This window comes from Empidonax traillii, unplaced genomic scaffold (assembly GCF_003031625.1).
Source record: "Empidonax traillii isolate 1590-97213 ecotype Southwest subspecies unplaced genomic scaffold, ASM303162v1 scaffold861:size261962, whole genome shotgun sequence".
Classification (NCBI taxonomy): Eukaryota; Metazoa; Chordata; class Aves; order Passeriformes; family Tyrannidae; genus Empidonax; species Empidonax traillii.
The window spans coordinates 97,013-119,996 of record NW_020956054.1 but is presented as its reverse complement, the minus strand read 5'-3'; the positions used below and the strand labels follow the sequence as shown (position 1 = coordinate 119,996).

At 40.5% G+C, this 22,984-nt stretch overlaps 1 protein-coding gene across 12 annotated transcripts in view; it reads right to left on the bottom strand.

Annotated features, from left to right (window-relative positions):
- Window positions 1-22,984, bottom strand: part of ANKRD44 (ankyrin repeat domain 44) — a 134,611-nt gene that overhangs the window by 43,213 nt on the left and 68,414 nt on the right. For all 12 annotated transcript variants that reach the window (XM_027902283.1, XM_027902291.1, XM_027902285.1 and 9 more), the window contains exons 3-10: window positions 21,615-21,693; window positions 15,402-15,472; window positions 11,496-11,696; window positions 9,885-9,972; window positions 8,069-8,211; window positions 6,456-6,668; window positions 4,977-5,055; window positions 1,605-1,719 (exon numbers count right to left, since the gene is read on the bottom strand). In XM_027902283.1, the coding sequence (XP_027758084.1) occupies window positions 1,605-1,719; window positions 4,977-5,055; window positions 6,456-6,668; window positions 8,069-8,211; window positions 9,885-9,972; window positions 11,496-11,696; window positions 15,402-15,472; window positions 21,615-21,693 (989 nt within the window). The remainder of the gene's footprint in view (window positions 1-1,604; window positions 1,720-4,976; window positions 5,056-6,455; window positions 6,669-8,068; window positions 8,212-9,884; window positions 9,973-11,495; window positions 11,697-15,401; window positions 15,473-21,614; window positions 21,694-22,984) is intronic.

Genomic DNA, 22,984 nt, shown 5'->3' with positions numbered 1-22,984 from the left:
GCCAGATTTATTTACATGCAGCACATATGAAAGCACATTTAGCACAGACAGCAGCATCATTGTGATCTGCCTGGTATCTCTGAGCCAACTTCTTATTTCACTTATTTCTGCTGCTGGAAAAAGTACTTTATTTGATCAATGTTCCAGTCACCCAACTGTGAAATAGAAATTTCTAACTGGATAACCCTGATTCCAAGAGTGGGCTATTCCACTGCATCTCGTTTTCCCTTAAACCCTCAAGACAACAGAGTGAGACAGACTGTACTGGAGAGAGAGAGAGGAAAAACATACACATCTATTTAGACACCCAGATCTTCATGCTGGCTATATTAATAAAATCCAGTGACGTTAGCTAAAGCCTGTGGAATTTCATTATCCATGCCAATTGAAGATCTGTTCCACCTTCTGAGTTTGCATGGCAACACTTATACTTGACAGAGGAGTATGGGCAAATGTGACACTTTCTTAAATGCCATCAAACAAGCAAGCAAAACACTGACAGCTGCAAGTATCCTCAAAACTAAAAGCAGCTCATTTGCATTTGAAAGCAGGTCTTCCTAACTAGGTGAGTCAAGAGAAGTCACTGATTTCTCTGGCAGGTTCTAGGTAGAAGACAAATTATATTTTTGAGACAGGAAGAGTGATTGCCAAAACCTTACATTCATGAAATCAGATGCTGCTGTTAAACACCTGGTACAGATACCCCTCATGGCATCTCATCCCCCTTTCTTTATGTTCAGGTTTGCTGTTTTCTTTGGACAGACTGTAAGAACCTGAACTATACAATACTTAAATATGAATAATCTAGCACGTGCCAATATTTGAGCTGACAATTCTAATCTTAACTTGGGGGCAGTCTTGACACATGTACAAGAGAAAGAGGGGGAAAAAAAAAAAAAAAACGAAAAAAATTAAATTGAAGCAGAAAGCAATAACATTCACAAATGTGTCTAATTTGCCAATTCAGATAAAAACAGCCCTATTATTTCCGCCACATGAATATCAGAAACCGTGCAACATCAAGACAGGCTTTAGCTATACTGAGATCAGAAATACTTACTAACATCTGCTTTGCAATACTGCATTTATATTAATTATGTTATGTCCTACCAAAAGATACAAGGCAAAAGAATAATCACCATATATGAGAGATCATAAACATGAGGCTAATTAGATACTTAAGAACATGCTTTCCCTTGGAAAGCGTCTGAATTTTTTTCCAATTAAGTTTCCTAAACAAACTCTTTACTATGGTCTTCCTGGAAGAACTGTGATCAGGATGCACTTTATATATATACACACATATATGTGTATGTACTTCATGTACATTAATACCACTGTGCCACATCAATGCTTCAGGAAAAAGAAGCAGTACTTGCACTACTTGTAACAGAGTAACTGGGCACACCAAGAACTTAACAGAGTTTTCTTCCCCTCCACACTTCCCGGTCGTGCATATTCTAGTCCCACGCGCCCCACTGAGGTACAGTACAACTATGCTTATCCATTTTAACCTTCCCACTTCAGAACCCGAGGAGCAGTTGCGTTTCCAGGCATCGGACATAACACTTGCTCATTAGAAACAGCTCCACTTCAGCACCTACTTGGCAGTATCGGCTCCGCTGGTTATGAGGGTGTTGATCAAGAGCTCATGTCCGTATCTTGCAGCCACGTGCAGAGGGGTGTTACCATCCTTATCAACACAGTCGATTTCCCCTCCTGCAAAAGACATTTTCATACAATTTAACACTGAAAGTTTCAGCCTGAGCCAGTGACCACAAGTGTTATTTCTCTCTAGCGAATGCAGCATAACCAATCCAGCCACAGAGACACTAAATTTCAGAGACCAAGAACCAGCAAGCTGTCAGCTGTCAGCCCCTGGTGCTGAATGTAGTCTGGCAGCAGTATTTTTACTTCTGCAGTGATGGGGGAGAGTGGTGGGAATGGTGAACACAGTGATATACAAGGGTCAAGTACATCATTCAGACACAGTGTCCCTTTAAGGTACAAATGGATGCCTTAAATTAAAATAACGAAATAAACTGCTGAATAAACTATTCCCTCATTCTTAAAGGCACTGCCACTCAACCTCACCTGTAAGACAACAGTGTTAAATGGTTGTAGCTCAGGAGGCCATCAGGAACACACCACAAGCACTCTGTGTGCTTTTTCTGCATCTTACCAAAGAAGAACCAAACAGTGCTTCAGTAGAACTTTTCCTTGTAATTTAAGCCTGGCATCTTGTGCTTTATATGCACAAGCAGGAAAAATAGATTATTTCTTTAAATAGACTGCGATCAAATCTCTGTTTTCTTTTTGGACTGAGAACTGTAAATTTTTCAGTCTCTCCTTGAAACCCAGGTTTCCTGCACTCCAGCTATTCTCATCCTTCCAGCTGGCCTGCATCCTTCTGGAAGTAAAATGTCAAAAGCCAAAACCAGCACTACAGCTGATGTCTCCCAGTGCTGAGCTGAGCAAAAAGGATTACTCCATGCCTGCTGGCTACACTCCTGTCTATGCACTCCTGCACTCTGCACAGCACATGTACATCAAGGAGCACTTTTTAAAGCACCATGACACTGTTGACTTATAGTCAACAACCTTCTGATTCTCTACAGACCCCAGATCCTTTCCTAAGGAACTGCCACCCACCTGGCTGTTGCCAATCTGAACTTGTCCAAATGATACTCCTGCCTCTGTGTGTGATCTTCCTTTTCCTTCACTTGCATTATAACTTCTGTCTCCAGTTTTCCAGGATCATTTTTGGTTCTGACTCCACCTTCTGCCAAACTAACAGTCTCTCCCAAATTGATTTTTTTTTCTCCAAATGTTAAAAGCACGTTTTCTGTTCCACTATCCAAGCTTTTAATGAAAATACGGGATAGTTCCAGACCCAGAAAGGAAACTGAAAACTCCCTCACTCACCTTCCATTTCAACAACAAACCATTTATTACTAATCTCTGAGTGGGGTTTTTCAACCAGTTATGCACCAACACTATAATTCTTTATTACTAGGTTAGTTTGCTGTGAAAATATTTTATGAAAGCACGTAAAAAGTCTTTCTAACATCAGTATATTTACTACATGTTCACCATTCACAGGAGATAACAGGCCATAACTGCAACAAGAAAAGTTCTAGTAAAGCACTATATAGTATGCCTGGAAAAACTGTGGATGCCCCATCCCTGGAAGTGTTCAAGGCCAGGCTGGATGGGGCTCTGAGCAACCTGGTCTAGTGGAAGGTGTCCGTGCCCATGGCAGGAGAGAAGGAATGAGATGATATTTAAGGTCCCTTACAACCCAGGCCATTCTGTGATTTTCTAATGGTAAATAAAGGTCAGTGAAGTGCTTCAACAGGTTTCCTGGGATGGAGCCTCCACCAATGGAGGTCTCCACAAACATTACCTGCTCACAGAAAAGTTGGGGGACTGTGCTGTGTTCACAAAGCCTATTAAAATGCTGTAGGAGAGAACTGTGATATTTTGACTTCTTTCAGTCTTGAGAAATCTATGCAAGATATTGCCCACTTTGGCTGACCTATGTGAAATCCTCCAGCATTTATTTCCCCCCATTTTTAAACATAGGTATCACATTTGCAGTTTTCCAACTTTAAAGTAATCCATTCTTCTCCTACAAGTTGCTAAAGAGAGCAACAAGAAATTGAGACATCTTTAGCCAACTCATTGATTACTGCAGAATGAAACTCCATTTCTTTAAATCATTGACATTTCTCTCTTCCACAGTGTCCCATGGCAATGAGGCATAAGGTCACTTGCAATCAGATCCATGTACAATACTAAAATTAGAGGGGCAAAAAACAAAAAAAGGAAGAAGTGAAACCCAAGTAAATTGAAGAAGAACAGAGATGTGAGAAGGACAGGTGAAGAACTGCCAGTCCTTCCACACACAAATCCAACAGCAAGCAAACAATGCCTCTAAGTCAAAAAGTATATTAGACTAAACAACTAAAAACTGCATGAAATCAGTTTCTTCCAGTTTGCCCCAGTTCCCTTTTATTATTATTGTTTTATTTATCCCAGGAAAGATATAGCAACAATTTGCATGATAACCTGAAAGAAGCATGATGTACTGGACACCTCCATTTTAAAATACAATCTTGTTTAATGTGTCATTACATTTACAGCATAACTGTTCAGCCATCTTCAAGGTCTCACAGTTCCAAGTTTGGGATTTTGGAAAACAATAAAATCCCCCAAACAATGAACAAACGCCAGACCATCCTATCTGATGTAGTGGCCAAAAGTGGGAAGCTTAAGTAAAGAATCAGTAACAGCAAGATCTGTCAATCAGAAGCAGGCCTCTGCCTGTTTCTCCTCCAACAATAACACTCTGTAGTGTTCTTGGACAAAAAAGATGCCTGATAAATGACTGACAATCAGGCATCCTGGCTATGCCAGAACAAACAAAGTAGTGCTGCTCCTCCCTCTGGAGTATTTATTCAACACTTCATGAAGACAGTGGTGAGGGATGAGCTCAGGGAGGTGAGAGAAGTACAGCTGCTCTGAGTGCAGGGTAGAGAAAATGGTCTGAGCTTTAAGAACACCAGAGCTCCCAAGAAAGGAGAACTAGAAAGTTTTACTGGGGGTGTTTTGGGCTTGGATTTTTTTTTTTATTTCTATTTTTAGTTTTGGAATAATTTGAGAAAGAAAATTGTACTTGCTGCTCGGCAGAAAAAAGACCTAAATACTACTTTCACCTCTTGTTTTCAGATTAAAAATTTGAACAGATCAGGTGGACTGCTGTCAGCTGGAAGATTACGAGATTTTGTTGGCAACCAAAATCTCAGCTTGTGATGACATGATGGAATGAGAGCTGTCAGTGCAGCTCAAAGCCAGAAGTCGATGGAGGAGCCCTCAGAGCAGTCCTTTGGCACTCTGGGTCAGAACAACTGAAAACTGCAACGTTGGAAATGCCTAATCTATTGGAGAATCATTAAACAAGCACAGAAACTCACCGTTCTGAATGAGGGTCTGCGACCGTGTGAACCTCCCATGGACAGCTGTCATGTGCAGTGGGCTCTTCCCATCCTTACTCTAACAGAAACAGAACAGAAACCCAGCCATTTACCACGTAAAGCAGTGGGAGCAATTTAAAGTCTCTCAGCTCAACGTCCTACAGCTTTTCTTCAGATAAAAACTCTGCTGACTTCAAAAGTTTGTAGGACTGAACCTATAGATGATGGCAAATGCACACAAGTAAAACAGTTCCTCAGCAGTGAGTAGGACATGGGCTGGAGTGGAGTCTGTCCTTACAGCCTGGCAGTAAAACCCACAGATATATGACATACATGATGTTGTTTTTAAGTAACACATGCCATTCAGCCATTTTCCTTAGCTTTTGCAACAAGGGGAATAAAGAACAGCAAAGGAAACATAGAGCTAAGTAGGAGAGCAGTCTGTGAGAGACTTCCTGATTATCAGTCTGTATTTTACAGACAATCCCAGAATAAAACCACAATACTAAAAAATTGTTGTTAATAAATTTCCACACAATCAAAACCAACAAAACTACAAAAGACAAGTAGAAAAGAGGGAAGGCTTATGAAAGGAAAGGTTCAGTGAGTAGGGAACAATATTTTGGTTTCTAGAGAAAGAAACAGACTGGGGAAGCTGAGGAATGAGAAATAACCCAGGCATGGTACCAGCCTCACTACTCACATCACTTCATGTTTATGGGGAAGGGGTTTCTCCTTTGTTGGCAAGCACAGTCCCCAGTTTCATTTTAATAATTCTGAGTTTAAATAGGGCACGGACTATTCACTGATCTCAAGGGTGTTACATGTCAGGAATTAAATGCTAGTTTTATAGATGGGAAACTGAAACACAGTTTAAACTAAAGTAGTCAAAATCTTATATGAACTCAGAGACCTCAAGTCTCCTGGTACCTCTACCAGTACCCTCTGTTGGATAACAGCAAGTCCCTTTCAGCTTCATCAAGATGTATCAGTTGTGCCTCAAGAACATTCAGATATCCTAACCAGAATCAGACTTTGTAAACTTGGGCTTTAAAGTAGGTAAAAAGCAACCTTCAGTTCCTATTCCCTGTAAAGTCAAAAGGAACTCTTTAGAATCAGGTTTAATTACATCCACGTTATAGAGGGATGGAAAACACCAGAAAGGAATAAGCTCCTTGACTTACCCTCATGCCCTGAGATAACATTTTGACAGAGTTCCTGGGACTATTTTTTAGTATTGGTTTGTGCATTCAAGAAAGTGGCTGGCCTAGAGTTTAGAGCTGCCACTGTATTTATCAAGGCACTGAGAGCTGCTCTGCTGGGAAGTAATCTCATCCAAACAGTTTAATGATCAACATTCTCAGCATCACTCTAATTCCATCAAGGATTTAAAGCCATGCTGTACTCATTATTACAGTTTCTTCCTGAGGTATGCAAATAGGATAAAGTACAACTGTCGAGCTGGAATGCAAGTTTTACCTGAATATTAACATCTGCCCCGTTATTCACTAGTAGTTCAAGACACAGTGCTCCGTGAGTGGAGGCAGCAGCAAAATGCAAGGGAGTGAATCCATTATTGTTAGGCTGATTTACATTAGCACCATAGTCAATCAGCTCATTAACAACAGAATCCTGACCATTGTAACAGGCAATGTGAAGTGCAGTGTTTCCATAGATGTTCATTTCATCAATCTAAAATGAGACAAGGAGACATAGTTAAAATTGCAGACATCAGCTTAGCATTTTACATAATGCATCGTACACCACAAATGGAAATAGCTGGAGGCTTGAACTGTCATAGGGCATATTTCTCACCAGCAAATTTCATTGACAAAATACACTCCCAGAGAGCTTAACTTGGAATGCCTTACCTGTACTATTATTAACTTTCTATCCTTCTGGTAATTTCTAAAAGCCAGTATGAAGCTTAAAGATGATAGCAGGACTATGTAATGATGATGATGATGACAAAAGTCCTAATGAGCTGGAAAGTTTTTACAGGTAAGTGTAAAAGCAAGATAAATAAAAAGCTCACAATTTTTATTTTTTAAATAAAAAACAGCAGCTACTAAGTTTTTGTGAACAGAGTACAGGTATAAGAGCTCTTTCCACACATTTATTTTGGAAGTGGAACGAAGGAATCTGAGTGAAAGAAAGGTTATAGTGAACAACCATTTATTGTTCAATAAGAAACCACTTTCAGTAGGTCAGTACTATAAAGATGTAATTAAGATTATGTTACTTCTTGATGATCAACTTAGTATTCAACTGCTGTTCTCTAAAACAGGACAAGACAGATTGTACAAGACTCAGAGATGGCGTGAACAGCCTTCCATGAAATCCAGGTGTCTCAAAGATCAGATCCCCACTGGGGGAGAATGGGAAAGTTAAAGCAGTGCTATGCTAGTAACTACCTAAAAACAGGCAACACCTATTCCCCTTCAACTTCCCAGCCACCAGCCTGTGAACACGAACTTCTGACAAGTTTTTGGTACATCAAGTGAGCCGAAGATGAAATGGCAAATGCAGTGGCTTTATTTGCCATCTCTGATTAACTGCCTCATTAGTGCAGGCTCTTCTGGTCATCTCACCACTGCTCTGAAGAGTTGGCAATAAAGAGGAGTCTGTGCCCTGAAAAAAAATTATTTCCCAGAGTGAAAATAATCCTTATCCTTCCCTCCATCAGCTACAGAGGAAATATGGGTCACTAAACCAAAACACCCTGATCTTCTGTTTAGGTAAAGTATGTAGAGTATATGTTAAGAATCACCACACATCATATAAAAGGAAATGCTGAATCAAGGAAAATTTAATTACTCCATCTTCTTCTGCAGGAACAGCATATATTTCCTGATTTCTTCAGCAAGGTGGCCTGGAATTTACTGCCCATATCAGCCTTTCTTTAATACAGTATGTTTCCTGACTCTTTAACTAATAAACAACATGAAGCATGAGGTGGTCCAGAAAATGGGACCTGTCTTGTTTAAAAGCTCTGCCAATGTCTTTGGCAGCATCCATAAGAAAAAAGGAAAAGACTGCCTCTAAATATGGAGAAACATGGACACTACAATGAAGTGCACGTTACCACATACCTCCACCCCCAGGTTAAGGAGTTGTTTCACAATATTAATCTGCCCATTGGATGCAGCTGCATGAAGTGGGGTGTAACCCTTCTTGTCTTTACAAGTCACCTCTGCACCATGATTAATCAGTAAGGCAACAACTTCCAGGTGACCTTCAAAAGATGAAAGACAGTTATCAATGAATACATCATCCTACAGCACCGCTTCTCCCAAATTACTGCTTTCTTCCTAATGCACTGCCCTTTCACTGCTCTTTTAAAGTGTTCACACAGTTTTATAAGGGAAAAAAAAAAACATTTTCATAAAACGTTCCTAGGCTCCAGGCTTTGTCAAGAAATCCATGCATTCATCTTCCCCACATGTGTCAAATTTCTCTTTACTGACTTCGTTTTCCAGTCACTAAAAGAACAAAACCACAAATCTTTTCCATTTATTTCTCTAAGATTAACAGTTTGTGTTCTAATCTCCCTGTTACAGAAGGAACAGTGAGCAGAGGAGCAGGGCAATAAAAGTCTCCCAAAACAGCATCCTATTGATCTGCAAACACACCTATTAACACTTCTTGGGTTTTTGTTAGTGATAAAAAAATAACCTTAATAAATTATAAAATTGATGTATCCTCTTTTTTAGCACCATTGAGGACATAGAAAACTAAATTTCAAGTGCAGGACCTGGGAAACCGTATAGACAAATTCCAAGTGTCCAAAGATAATTAAGCATTCAATAAACTATGTAAGGGCTTACAGGATAAGATGTTCGGGTGTCATTACCTAAATTCTGTCTAAATTGCAGTACAGGTTCCTAAATTCCATTGCTAATTTAGGCCTCAGATGTTATCTAAATACTTTTTAAAGCGCACCATGAATTTCTGAAAATATTTAAGTGCAGAAGAGACGTGGAATTGTACGGCACAATGGAAAAGCCTTTCACGTCTACACAGTGGAGTTCAAAGCTCTCTAGTGTAAAAGCCACATCACAATTGTTGGCAAGAGCCTTTCCATCTGTCTGTGCGTATCAAAAAACCACACAATATGCTTTTCTCACAGTTTGAAATCTCCTATTATCTCACTTCCAAAAGTGCCAGTATTTAAATCAAGATTTTCAACAGGTCAAATGAAAGAGTTCCTGGCGGAGGGCACACAACTCCCGACAAATTGTAATCTGAAATATAAACTGCTTGGCCAACAAAAGCTCTTGAACAAGCATGACCACTATCACAAGCAACCTTGTTCTAGTATTTTTAAATTATAATGCCTCACTGTAAGAAATTTTCCTTTAACTTGAAAGGAATAATAAGGTCAATTAGTTAAATTAAGAAGTATTTGGTAACACCACTGATGTTCTGAACAGACAAATCGTTTGCTCTTGTCCACTCTGGAATAAAAGATGGCAATTTGCTCCTAACAGGAAGAAATCACCTGTGAAGTATTTCCTAAGAACATCATAATTTGGCTACTTATAAACTTGAATTTATGACCATAGTTATCTGCACTTTATAAAAAGTAATCTTTAGCAAAAACTGAAATATAACCTGTAGTTTTTCAAGCCCAAATATAGTTCAGTCTGGAACTAGAGCCAGGATAAAAAGACCAAACTGAAAAAGCAACACAAAAAGCCCACAATTAAAAGGGAAATCACAGCCAAGATCTCACTAGCTGCAAACCCATAAATGGACAGAGTTTATTTAGATCCACTGAACCCTTCCCTCATCAGGGTAATTACAACACTCACTTTCCATGGCCAGATCTGTTCTTGTCCATTTTGAAACATGGCATTTGTTTGTGAATAGGAAGTTAAAAAGCAGGAGCAAGAGCCCAAGCCTTACCCATGTACGCTGCCCAGTGAAGAGCCCTTCTGTCCTTTTTGTCGAAAGCGTTGATGTTCGCCCCCTTGGCCAAGAGCAAGTTCACCATCTAGAAGTAACAACAGCAAGTAAACCAACCCTACAGATCACAAACAACAGGTTATAACAAATCAATCTACCAATAAACTTGGGACCAACAAGGTGCTGCATTTGAATGATAAATTTGTGAATGACGCAAACAGTGCTCAAAGCTGCGTGCATTAACCACAAGCACCAGTGACAGTCACAAGGAACCAGGACAAGTTCCGTGTCCACAGAGGAGGCTGAGAGCATGGAGAGTGCTACTACTGCAATGTGCTTCAAATCCAGCTTGGCAAACTACCTGGAAGAGAAACAGGCCTGGAAGTGAAACTTTGCTCCTAATTTTACTGTTAAGACCAATTTAAGCAGTTTCCTTGTGGACTGGGACAAGACTCCTCCAGACTGTGCCATAACAAACCCTAAGACCTGCTGGATCTTTCCTCAAGGAGTGTCCATCTCTCGCCACACCACGGTGATTTTCATTAAGTTCCCATGTGCCTACAGCGGTGTGGACAGCAGCAAGCTGCTTCCTGTACAATGCTGGCCTTTTAGACAGCCCAGCTAAGAGGTGAAAAGCTGCTTTCCTCACTGCCAATCATTCAACACGAAATGTAAGAAAAATTGGGGCTGGGGAGGAACAAAAATTTAAAAAAGGACAAAAATCACAGCAACTCTATTTTTCTAAAATCATTAACTAAGATGATTGTCATCCTTTCTTATACAGTTTTGCTACAGAGAATAATAACATATATATAGCAGTCCACATCTGTGATATTCTCTATCCAAAAGCTCAGGAGCTTTAGATGATGATGGTTAGACACAAACATTACTGTCTTTTTCCTACAGTGCAGTATTTTAAAGGTCAAACATCATCATTTTACAGGGACTGCCATTCCTCTTCCTTCTTTTAATTACAGTTCAACTGATCAACTTTCACTCAGAGAAGCCTACTGCTCCAGTCTGAGAGTTTTTCTTCAGTATCTTGATCTTCAAGTGTGAAATGGGGAAATGAGGATCATTGTGCCCAGATCTAAAGATTCTAGCAATATCCTTTACATAGGGGCTTTATTTACATAGTTTTTCTCACATAGTTAAACAGTAATAATACTAGAAGGGTTTGCTTGTGTTAGTAGAACAACAGAAGCACATTTTCTAGAAGACTAATGAGAAAAGCTGAGTGACTGGATCTGACACAGCTGTGGATTTCTTCAGTATGAAATGAATCCATTAGTTTTCCATTCTTTCCACTCTGCCACTCTTATTTTCACAGGCAGTCCAGTTCAAAAGAGCCAAGGACACCCTGGAGCAGCTGGAAGAGGTGACACAGCCAGCTCTCCATGTCTGCATGCTGGCTCTACGCAGGTGCTCTCCAGCCACTGTCCTGTTTCTGTGGGTAGGAAACCTGTCCCTCAGTTTGGAAAGCAGCTGAGCGGCAGGAATCGTGGGGGTCAGGGCTGTGAGGGTCAGTCTAACGCAACATCAGCAGGTCAAGTGCAGAATGAGTAAACAAACCAGCAAGCCCGTGGCCAGGTAGGCTGTGGGGAGGCTCACCTCGATGTGCCCGTTGAGCGCCGCGTGGTGCAGCGCCGTGCGGCCCCCGCGGTCCGACACGTTGACGCTGCTGAGCAGGGGGATGATGATCTCCGCACACTTCACCGCCTTGTTGGCGGCCGCCACATGCAGCGGCGTCTGCCAGTTCTTGTCCCGGGCGTTGACGTCGGCCGAGTGCTTGATCAGCACCTGCACCGCCTCCTGCAACGGCAGCACAGCCACAGCGTAACCGGGAGGCCGGAATAAAGGCTCGGCCCACCTTCCTGGCAGCTCAGTCACACTGCCTGAGCGCGTTACTCACGCACGGCACGCGTGGCCAGGAGGGAAGGAGAATAACATTTATCAAAACAACCTCCCAGGGTACTGAAATGGCATTGTTCATTCAAATGCCAGAGCACACGTTACTGCTGCTGCCATTCAGAGCAGCGGCCTCACAGTCCACATTTCCCAGCTGGATTTGAGGATGTCCAAAGCTGCCTATGAAGAGAGCCCAGCCTGTCCAGTTGATTAAGCTTCAGTACCACAGTCATCAGAGCTGTGCTCCCAGTGAAGAAATGAATGTATTTATTTGAGGCATTGCTACCACTGCTGGTGGGCTCAGCCTTGGCCAGAGGTGGGACCATCCTGGAGCTGCCTGGTATTGGCTCTGTCGGACATGGGGGGAGTTTCCAGCAGCTTCTCACAGATGACACCCCTACAGCCTCCCCCTGCCAGAACCCTGACATGCAAACCCAACACATACTCTTACAGGAATCACTTATAAACTGAAAAGCGTGTCATTTTGCACAGTAAAATAACAGTACATTGGTGTTGGTTGTATTTATAAACAGGAAAAATGAGACAATAAAGATTATGTGAAAACAAAGTTTTAGCTTTGCAAAAACATGAGAATGCTGGTGTCCCCAAGTTAGCATTAGCATTCCTTTCCTCCCTAAGGGCTAAGCACAGGCCAAGGGTCTTCATTGCAGTATCCATTCCGTCAGCCTGAGAGCAAACATCATCTTTTAAGGTTAATTTTGTTGGTTAAAAATGAATATTTCCCAGTGAGAAAATGTGTTGTTCTCTCTTGAGAGTCTGTCTCACTGGAGGATTCACAGTCAGTTCTTTTCTGCTTCTGTTCATGCATCTGCCATTAAGCAAGTCAGGGGGAAAACCAAGTTTTTCTCAAAATTACATTTCATCTCTTCTTCCTTTTTTCTTCACAAACAAACAAAATATGAAGGAACCATGGGGGACACAGTAGCATTCAAGTAGCCTTGTCTGCTAAATACAACTCACATCTGGTAAGTGGGAGAGCCCTAATCCTACACAGCACCTTATTCTTTTTCCATAAACTAAAAAGTTTTCTGCTAAGCCCAGCCAAAATTTTATTAATGAATAACAAATGCACACAGTATGTTTAAATAGTACTTTTGTATCTAGAATGGCCCAGGAGAGTGTCTGCAGTCTCTATTGACAGTACATACATTACTAGGAGTAGTATTTCTTTGTCCTCAAATGATCTCAGCAATTTCATTTTCTGCAGCCATCTCACAAACTGTTCTCTAACAGATTTTTTCAGTTAGTGACATTGCACCTCTTACAGCATCAATAATGATATATGGCTGTTGATGTCTCAATAGGATTTTGTTTTTTAAATGACAGGCCTACTGTTTTAAAAGTCATTTAAATGTAATTCACTGGAGACCTACCCAGATGGGACATGAAGTCAGCAGGAAAATTCATGCACTTTAACTCTTAATGAAAGAAAGAAGATGTTAAAGGAGAATTTTTAGAAGCAAGTAACAAGGACTGAAAAGCCTAAACTAAAAATATCCAGACTTTTAAAAAATAAAACCAAAAAACCCATTTACACGTTTTTGTTTACATCTGTTGCAATCTGTTGCTCTGTCATATTTGGGATCAAAAGTGAAGAGTCCTTACGGACAACTTTTAATTCTATTGCTTTTGAGAGTATGAGCTTTCCCCTTTTATTAATACAGTTTCTACATATGCATGCAGTGCACAGCTATGGTGTGAGCCTCTGCAGGCAGGGTCTGTAGCTATCCCAAGTTATCACAGTGAAATATCTTTACTTTTCCAACTATATAAGGCTGAAAGCTGATAACATCCATTAACAATCCTACACAGTCACACCTGAGCGTTGTTGATTTGTAAATAAACATTTAAATCACTAAAGCCCACTTCAAAAATCATTAAGACATAAGTAAAAATGTGTCCAAGCTTTTAACATATAAAAATGTTAATATAAATGTCAATATAAAAAAGGAAATAGATTTGGAATCCTGTGAAGAAGCTTCATAGTGAAAGATTGATAATAAAATTTCTTAGTGGTCATTCTGAAAGCAACTGTGCTCACAAGAACTTCAAAAACTACACCGAGTCCTACTGGTCAACTCCTGGGCCATTAATTCATCTCCTACTATCAGTGTGAGCTATGGATTCACCCACTGCTATTTACTGCTATCACTATCAAAGCTGCACATTTGTTCGCTTGTGTAATAAAGTAAAAAGCAGAACCGAAAGAGCCTCAAAAATCCTAAATCCTGTTTCAAAATTATTAACAAAACAGGAGTTATAATATAAATAACAAAGCAAAAGGGCCAGGAGAAGAAAGTTACACATGTTTATAAAATATATAGCAGACCATGAAAAGGCATCAAAGGCCCTTCCCTGCTGCCTCACTAATGCACTGGGGTACTTACTGTGAGGTATCACAACTGCCAGCACATTTTCTCATTGTGCCTCAGCTGACAAAGAGTTAAAAATGAGACTCAAACCCACAGAAAGACATACATTTTCTGCTAGGACTGTCACTGGCAATGAAAATCACATACTCTGACACATCCAAAAGAAGAAACCAAGCATGCTGCAATTCCCGCATCAGAAAGACTGTGGCTGTTTTTTAAGGTTTAAGTCTGACCTTTGTTTTCCAACATGGCTTTTTGTATTTTGCTTCATTACAGCATTCATACTCTATCAGCTATTCCTTTCAGAGGGTTTCAGTGGATGCCAGCAGCTGGGAAGCTCAGCCAGCAGCCAAACAATGCCCAAGTTCAGAAGCGAGCCCGGGATTCCTGCCTCCAGGCTTGGCAAGCACTGGGACTGTTACGGAGGTGATTCGAGTCCATCAGTCTCTGGAAGACAGCCACCCACTGTCTCTTTTACAACCCCTCCCCTCGTCCCCAGCAGCCAATTCAGGCTGCAGTTGGGCTCACTGTTAACTAAGTATTAGGAGGATGAGAGTAGACAGGGAGGTCTGCAATGGAAAGCCAAGAATAATGGTGCAGTTGAAAACACAGTCATGCCTGACCTGCATTGCTGATAGTTATTGCTGCTCCTTTTTAAGACAGCAACAGAAGAGGTACAACATGATGCCAGAAGATTTTTATTTGTCCAGTAGAAGAAATATGGGCAAACTCTCCCTCACGCATGAATCAAATGCATTAACAGAAAACCTAAGGGATGCCTTGAAATGTAATTAACCAAAACAAACGATGTAATGTGTGTTGGATCACATCCACATCCACTCCCTTCTGGCACATGCACAGCACGCACACATCCACACGGATTTATTCCTCTTTATTTCCCCACTTGAAGATGATGTGGGCACTGTAGACCACTGTGGACTCTATCCCACGCCAATCCTGGTCACCTACTCCAGCTGATGGTTGCTCAGTACGACTTACTATGGTAATGTAAAGCAAGGTGAAAATCATCCACATTAAGGCTCAAGAGCAGCTATAACTAACTTGTAAAAGCTGGCCTTCAGCTGCAGTGCTACAGGCCCTGCACACAGAAAATGCCTTCCCCCTCTGCCTCACCATGCCACCTACTATCAAGGGTTTGCTTTTCCCCCCAGCATGCAGTTTACGTCCAAAAGCAGGGTAATCAAATCTTACTCACTTCACTCCTTGAAGCAACTGCTCGATGGAGAGGGGTCAGCCACATATTGTCCTTGGCATTAACACGGGCGCCTGCAAATAAACAGCACAGGTTACATCCACGCCTTGGGGGTGACACCGAAAGCCTTGCCCTAGGAACAGGAGCTGAGCTGTGTGTGGCACTCTCAGTGTTCCCCAGGACTCTTCCTGGCATCCTGTTCACCTTGGAGATGTGTTTCCAGGTATCTGATAGATAGGAGCTGAAGTGTGATGGGGAAAGAAAGGAAATGGATAGGCAGGACTATTTTTATGAATCCCTTTGTTAACAGGACACATTGTTGTGTGAAGACAGAAGGAAGGGAATAGCCTGAAACGCCTCTTGCCTTCAGCTGCATCAGACAGAACACTAAAAAAATGATCACTTCCCTGCTTTGCAAATCTTGCTGGGATCAAGAAAATACGATCAGGAAATGCTCAGGTTGGGGACGAAAGAGGGAACTTATTACATCAGGTTCTGTGAGTGTTACTCAGAAAACATCATAAGGGGAGGGATGAAGGAGACCACCTGTTTGCCTTCTGTGCAGTTCAGTGCTAATGGGAGCTCTGACAAAGGCAGCTGCACAAGAGGATGGGTTTGGGTTGGTTTGGGTTTTCTCTGGCTCACCAGAGAAAAAGGATAAAGAAAGAATATTTAACTACAGTGGTTCTGGTTGACTGCAGACCAAAGGGAATTAAAAAAAAAAAAAAGACCCTCTACATTTGTGTAATAAAACAGATTTGTTTGCAGGAAATATTAAAGCTATTCACTGATGTGACACCACAGAAAGGAAATTCCTGGATAAGGACTAGAGAAACTAATTTTAAAAAGGGCTTAACCTGAAAATATTGTACCTTTTAGGTCTGCAGGTAGTAGCACTATTCTGAGTAGCACAGGCAGAAAAAAACCCCACAGAGAAGCACAAGTGTCATGCACATAGCCTGCATGAGCCTGTGAACTTCATGAACAAAGGGATTCTTAAGGTTCATTTTGAACCATCACTTAAGTGCATACAAAAGCCTGTAATTAATAAATCCCACTCTCTGAATCAGAATCACTTTCTGAGAGCTGATTCTCAGGGATATTAAGATGCTTGCCTCTGAATCACAGTGTTTATTAGGAATTGTGCTAGATAATCAGAGATGAAACAAGTTCTTGCATATTTCCACAAGTCAGGATGCAATTTTTTGGCTGCAAGAAAGAGAAAGCCACTTTCATAACTATTGCAACAATTAGAGGTAATCCTCCAAACTCGCCTCAGAACCTGGTACCTGGTGGTACAAGCTGCCCTCTGGGAAAACACCCTTTAGAAAAGACTACAGTTTTGAATAGTTTTCTAATTAATCCATCTAAGCAAGGAAGCTATTAGCTTATTTTATCTTCCTGAGAAGGCCATTACAGTTAATACACATTAGTATCCTGCCTTTTTCCTACACTAGAGACATGTAAGGCAACAACCTTCTCCACCATCAGGAAGCTGACACTTGACTTCAAGGCACCTTTGATTATCCCGACTTGGCCTGGTAGGGGTCTTGGGGATGCAAACTGCCTAGATGAATTCCTAGTGATTGCCACTAAACCTTTTTGGGGTTAGAAATTTATTTTGTATTTGCCTTGGGGTTTTGCCTCATGTTCTTAACTAAGGTTTCATTCGCTTTATTTCTACTGATTCACTAATTCCTAGAAGCAGATGGTTGCAAATCAGAAAGGCTTATCTGTGGAGTAGCAAAGCGTGACAAATACATTATTCCTCAGTATTCAAGAACTCCAGTGGCATTGGTATGAAGATGATTAGCAAACCTGGAGAAGTGTGTCCATCAGTAGTTATTCATGCCCTCCACTGACCCACTTACCCTTTGAGAAACTGATATAGTTGCCAAGAAAGCAGCTAAAGAAAATACTAAAAGGAAAACAATAACATTATAAATAAAATAATACCCAGCACGCTATCAGCCTTTTCTTTCTCAGCTGTTTTCCAATTTTCTTTACCTCTCTGTGCCTCTTTACGTGAAACAGTGAAATTGCTCTTATGCTTCTAATTCAATGCATCACTTCAATATGTTTCAATATTTCATATTTCAATATGTTTCTGATTTCTGTTTTTAAGGAGATGCGCAATTCAGCTGTTGCCTATTACAAGAGCTGCTGTTGTCCATTTACTGAGGGTGCACATTTCCTGAAGAGATGTTTTGAAACATTTCCCCCGGTACTGCCCATTTCCTTCACCAAAATTCAGCTTTTAGGTTCCCAGCACTTCCTTCCAGTCAATAGTTAATGACAGTGAAAATTTCACCAGCACTGATGCACTCCTTTGGGGAGAGAAAACACCTGCCATTTTAGGGGAGATCAAGCAGATTCACTCAGTGAATGACGCTGTGTCCTGTACACTGCAGGAACTTGAGTGTTCATCCTGTGACAGCCCAGGGGACAGCTCTTTGAAAGCACTGAGTAAAGTGCTCTAGAACATGCTAATGCACCTAAAATGAGCTCTGTATAAAAAACAGAAGCTTAAATTTTCAAGTTTATCCCACGACACTTCCTCAAAATCACCCAGAGATTGAGTGTCCCTCTCCTCACTATGGACCAAGTACCCCCACTGTATTTCAAAGCACTTCCTACAATACTTTGTGAATTAATCTGTGTGTTTACAAGCACAAAGAGGGCTGATATACACTTGGTGTATATGGTGTCCTTCATAGAACAATCTTCCTTGAAAATATAAGTTGCTTTAAAGATTTCACATAAAATCCTTTCAGGTAGCCACAGCACCCATCCACCCCATTAAAAATATCCACTTTACAAAAACTCTTCAGAGAAAAACCTTTTCTCAGCACTTTGCTGTTGGGAGAGCTCATACCCCTGAGCCTGAAGGAAAGGCTTAGCTGTAGGGATTTGCTCTGGGAGGCTGAAGTAGACAACATAACATATAATGTTACAGATAAAATCAACAGAGAGGAAACTTTCTGTGTTCCACTTTTCTTTAATAGGCCTAGTCTGTAATCTTTGCCATCTTTCACGCTCCAATTTTTCTGCCAAAAGAGAAAATAAATCTGAAATGGCCTTCTGATTCTTATGAGATCTGAAATAACTCCATGCTGGCTTTCAGGAATAAAGTTAACATCTTTTTACCATAGCCAAAGTACAATTTTCCATGCAGCACATCTGCCAAATGCACGTGTCTCTAATAAACCTAGATTCCACAGTCTAAATATTCAGAATTAGGGATGGTCAACGAAGGAAGAAAACTCTACACTTTAACCTTTTAATGTCATCATTTATAAGCACCTTTCCAACTCCTGCTATGAGACACAGCAATAGGCCCTCACAAATGTAAGGACACCTGCCATAACTCCTGACCAAGAAGCTCAGAACTTTCTGGAATAGTAAGGGGTGGTAATATTTCCAAGCTGGCAAGTGCCCTGGCAGGTAACAAGGGGTAAGGGAGAGAGCTCAAACATCGGTCCCTCAGGCACCAGCTCAAAGCCCAGGATGGATGAGAATGGAGCTTGGGTTTGCCAAGACAGTTGTTCTTGCACATCCATGATATGTCATCATACAGAGCTTTGTTTATGTGAGATGATTACCCTGGTCCTTCTCCCTTTTGACAGAAAGGAGGTGAAGAAGTGCTCAAAGCTCCCTGCTTTCGCGTAGCCTGGAAAAACCAAACGACAGAGCACATTTCCCCAGTTTGAACCGTATGATTATGGCTCAGACCTTTGGGCTGGTGTAAATCTATCTGGCTCTGACATTTAATGGGCTGGGATGATTCATACCAGTTGAGGGACCTGGCACTCTGCTGTATTAGTTTCAGACTCCATTTCAGTGGCTACCTAGAAAGCCATTTCTGGCCTGTCTCCAACAACCTGAACAGAAATTTTATTCATTAGACAGTACATTTATTTGTGCTGCCACCAGTTCATGGGCTGCAAATATCAGAATGTGCATATTTCATTTCATTTCTCTCCTGAGCCCTGTATAAAATGCAGTACATTAATACTCCTCCTAACTTCTACTCATGCTGAGACTATTGCTTGACAACAACAGCAAGCATTTTTGCACTTTCCCTCTGTGAAAACACCATCTTATTTTAAATCAGACGAGAAAGTTTTTCTGCTTTTGTAATTAAATTTTATGTTCAAATTAATCTTTTATTCTACACTTTCACTAATGCAGTTGACTGAATGAAGAGGTGAAGCAAAGGAAGATGCTGCAGTTATCTTTGCAGCCCAGTTTATGGAGAGATCACAGTCACAAAGAGGTGTTTATAACAACTCCACCTGCTCATCCAAACCTCAGAAACCTCCAAACTTGCTCTTGGATACAAGTAGTCATGGTCATCAAATACTGGTACTTCAGATATTAAAGAGCAATGAACAGGTAGAACATGTAACCAAAATTAATTTTGACTCATGCTGAGCTAATTGGGCAAGATCCACACAGTTCCTGCAGACTGAACTGCAGCAGAGTCTCACTGACACAAAGTTCAGTTTTTAAAATCCCACATTACAAATTTTTCACACTCACTTGGATACATTAAAAAACCCCAAGATATATCACCTACATTTTATGCCGTTGACCAGACAAACCCTGCAGCCCTTGGATGACATTTTGGCAGTCAGGTGGTAGAACTAAGCGTCCCAGAAGAACACTTGAAAGCCTCCTTCCCTTATTAGGAATGTGATCAAAACCAACAATGTTGTTCACCAGGACATTTTTGGATGCTATTTGGAGTCAAGAGACAAACGGGCAAAACAGCTTCCCCTTATCTCTTTATGTGGATGTTGCCTGTGCTGCTACTTGCAAAACTTTTTTTTTTTTTTTCAAAAAGACGTTACTTGTTCAATCTTCTCACACCACAGTGGAATGTGACAAACAACACACACTGCAAGAACACGTGTACAGATGAAGCTTATTAACTCTTACCTCCCAATGTAGAAAATCATGCCTATATTTAGCACACTGAAAACTCACCCAAGCATAACCTGTCAGTGGAGTAACGTTCTTTCCAACCCTTCTGCTGGCATCAGGGTTAGAGCAGAAACGTCTGATGGACGATGCATGTCCAACCAGTTACCTCCATTGAGCAATTAGGCAACCCAAAATTTCCCCCAAACGAACAGAGGAAACACAAAGCTACAACAAACTCAGTTCTCATTTTCTGCCTTTTCCAGGTGTGGTTAGACTGGTAAACCAAAAATATATGTTTGTGTGGCCTGCATGCACCCATCAGCAGCCTGATCTAACTTTGAAATTGGCTGGTGCTCTAAGCAGGGGGCTGGATCAGGTCATCTCTAGAAATCCTGTCCAGCCTGAATTATTCTAGGATTCAAGGTTGGAAATTAGAAGGGAGGCCTTGCAGTCACAGGACCGATAATTCTGAAATAAGTTTTAAAAAAATGCACAACTCATTTGAAGAAGCAGCCCAATAATTTGTGAAACCAATTACATAGCAGGGTGGCTTGCATTTACCAGAGACATTTGTACCATAAGGTTCCTTTCGATCCCAAATTCTTAAACCACATAAGCTTTATTCTTACAGTTCTCCAGCTCAAAAAAAGCATTCCCTTTGAAATTTGCAGGCAGATCCAGGAGTTTGCCATGAATTATGTGCAATTCTTGAGAGATGTCTGCTTTATGCTTTGTTCTGACATATTTTGATCACGTTTTTTTGTTACTACAACAGTTGGGAAACATGTTTTGATTTTTTGTTGTTGTTCAGATACATCCTGCTGCACAGTTTCTAACATCCAAATAAACTTTCTGACACACAGAATCATATTTCTAACCCTAAATACCACTTATAACTAATTTAAACTAATTTATAACTTTTTTGCTATTATTCCATAATAATTTTTGCTTAACAGAAATTCTTGGCTTGTACTCCAGGATGTGAATCCACATTTCAAATATGTACTTCAGCAAGTTTCTGAAGCAAAAATACCGTCAGTTTGAGTGCTTCAGAAGTTGTTAAAAAACTAGCTACTTCATTTATTGAGTCTGCTCAGTCACTCTGTTTTATAATTGTATCACTAAATTTAAATATATTTTCTAATCTTGCAACATATGCAACCAGCTCTATGAAAGTCAGAATACAAAGGTACTGCCCAAAATTCACTTTTATGTGTTTTGCTGGGTATTCCTTGTAGCTTTAAAATTAGCTAATTTACCAGTTAATAACAGCGAGGGACACCACCTTACCTGACAAAATGAGAAGCTCGATGATGTCTGCATCCCCCAGGAATGACGCGACATGAAGAGGAGTTCGTTTCTCAGCATCCTACAAAACCACAAGTAAGTGAAAACATTGGTGTTTAAAAGAGCAATGCATTTGTACATATTTATTTTATACATATATTGCTGTGTGCATTTCTGTTTACAATCAGAAATGCAATCTCAGTGAAAGAACAAAATTCAAGATCTCAACAACACACTTCCTCCCAATAATCCTCGATTTTTTTTCCCTTGTTTCCATCACACCTTGCAGAGACACTGTCTTTACTCTGATAGCCCGTTTACACATAGATCAAATCAAATCTAAAATGAGGAAAAAGCATCATCCCTGGGTCTCTTTCCCACTCTTAAGTGTCACCTCAGTATAATTCAGATACTTCTGGATATCAGACTTCGTAATGCAGTTTGCACCAACAATACAAGACACAGAGTCTTCTGAAGGATTAACTTGGGAGAACGGTTTGGAACCACACTCAGGGTCAATATGCAATCCTCTTAGTCTGCAAAGGTCCTTGTATACCATTTAGCCTGGTTATCTACACAGCAGCCCAAAATGGGCATGGGCACCTTGATCCTTTAAACACAGAAGAAGAAAAAACTACCAGTCAAATCTGTGTCTTTAAACTTCGAAGAATTGCTAATTATCATATATATAACTTCTGAAATACCTCTACTTTTATTGGATTTCTGTAATTTTCCACATTAAGGAGTCCATTTTCAAGATTTTCTTTTCTAACTTCAAGGGGTATAAATGCAGTGTTTAAAAAAAAAAAAAAAAAAAAAAAAAAAAAAAACCTTTCTTTTATTGCTTTATTCAGATGATGGCAGAACATAGGTCTTTAGAAGAAACTGCTAGAACATTATAATATGGGCAGCAACAGCCACAAGAACTGCTAATACTGCTCATCGTGCTATTTCATCCCTGTTTCCAGTCCTAAATGAATTTCATTTTGGTTTCTTAACCACAAAAATAAGTTCTAAGAGACCTTATCAACGGAACTTATTGCAACTTACTGGCATTAAACATTGTAAACCGGTAACAAATTCAACACTTCCTGCAAACCGTACCAACAGAGAAACCTACCTGTCCCTGAAGCAGATCTCTGAGCCTATCATGTAAAATATCACTTTTAACATGACCAAAAAGTTGGAATACCTTTGAAGAATGCTATAAATGTGGACAAGTCAGTGCAGCAGAACCATGTGCCATTTGAATGTTGAAAAGCATTTTCCGACACTGAAAGGCACAGAGCCACTGATCAACTAGAGTAATTTAATTTTTATATTTGTATGGTTTTTAAAATATATATAATGCATGTAGTCCTCAAACTCTGCTG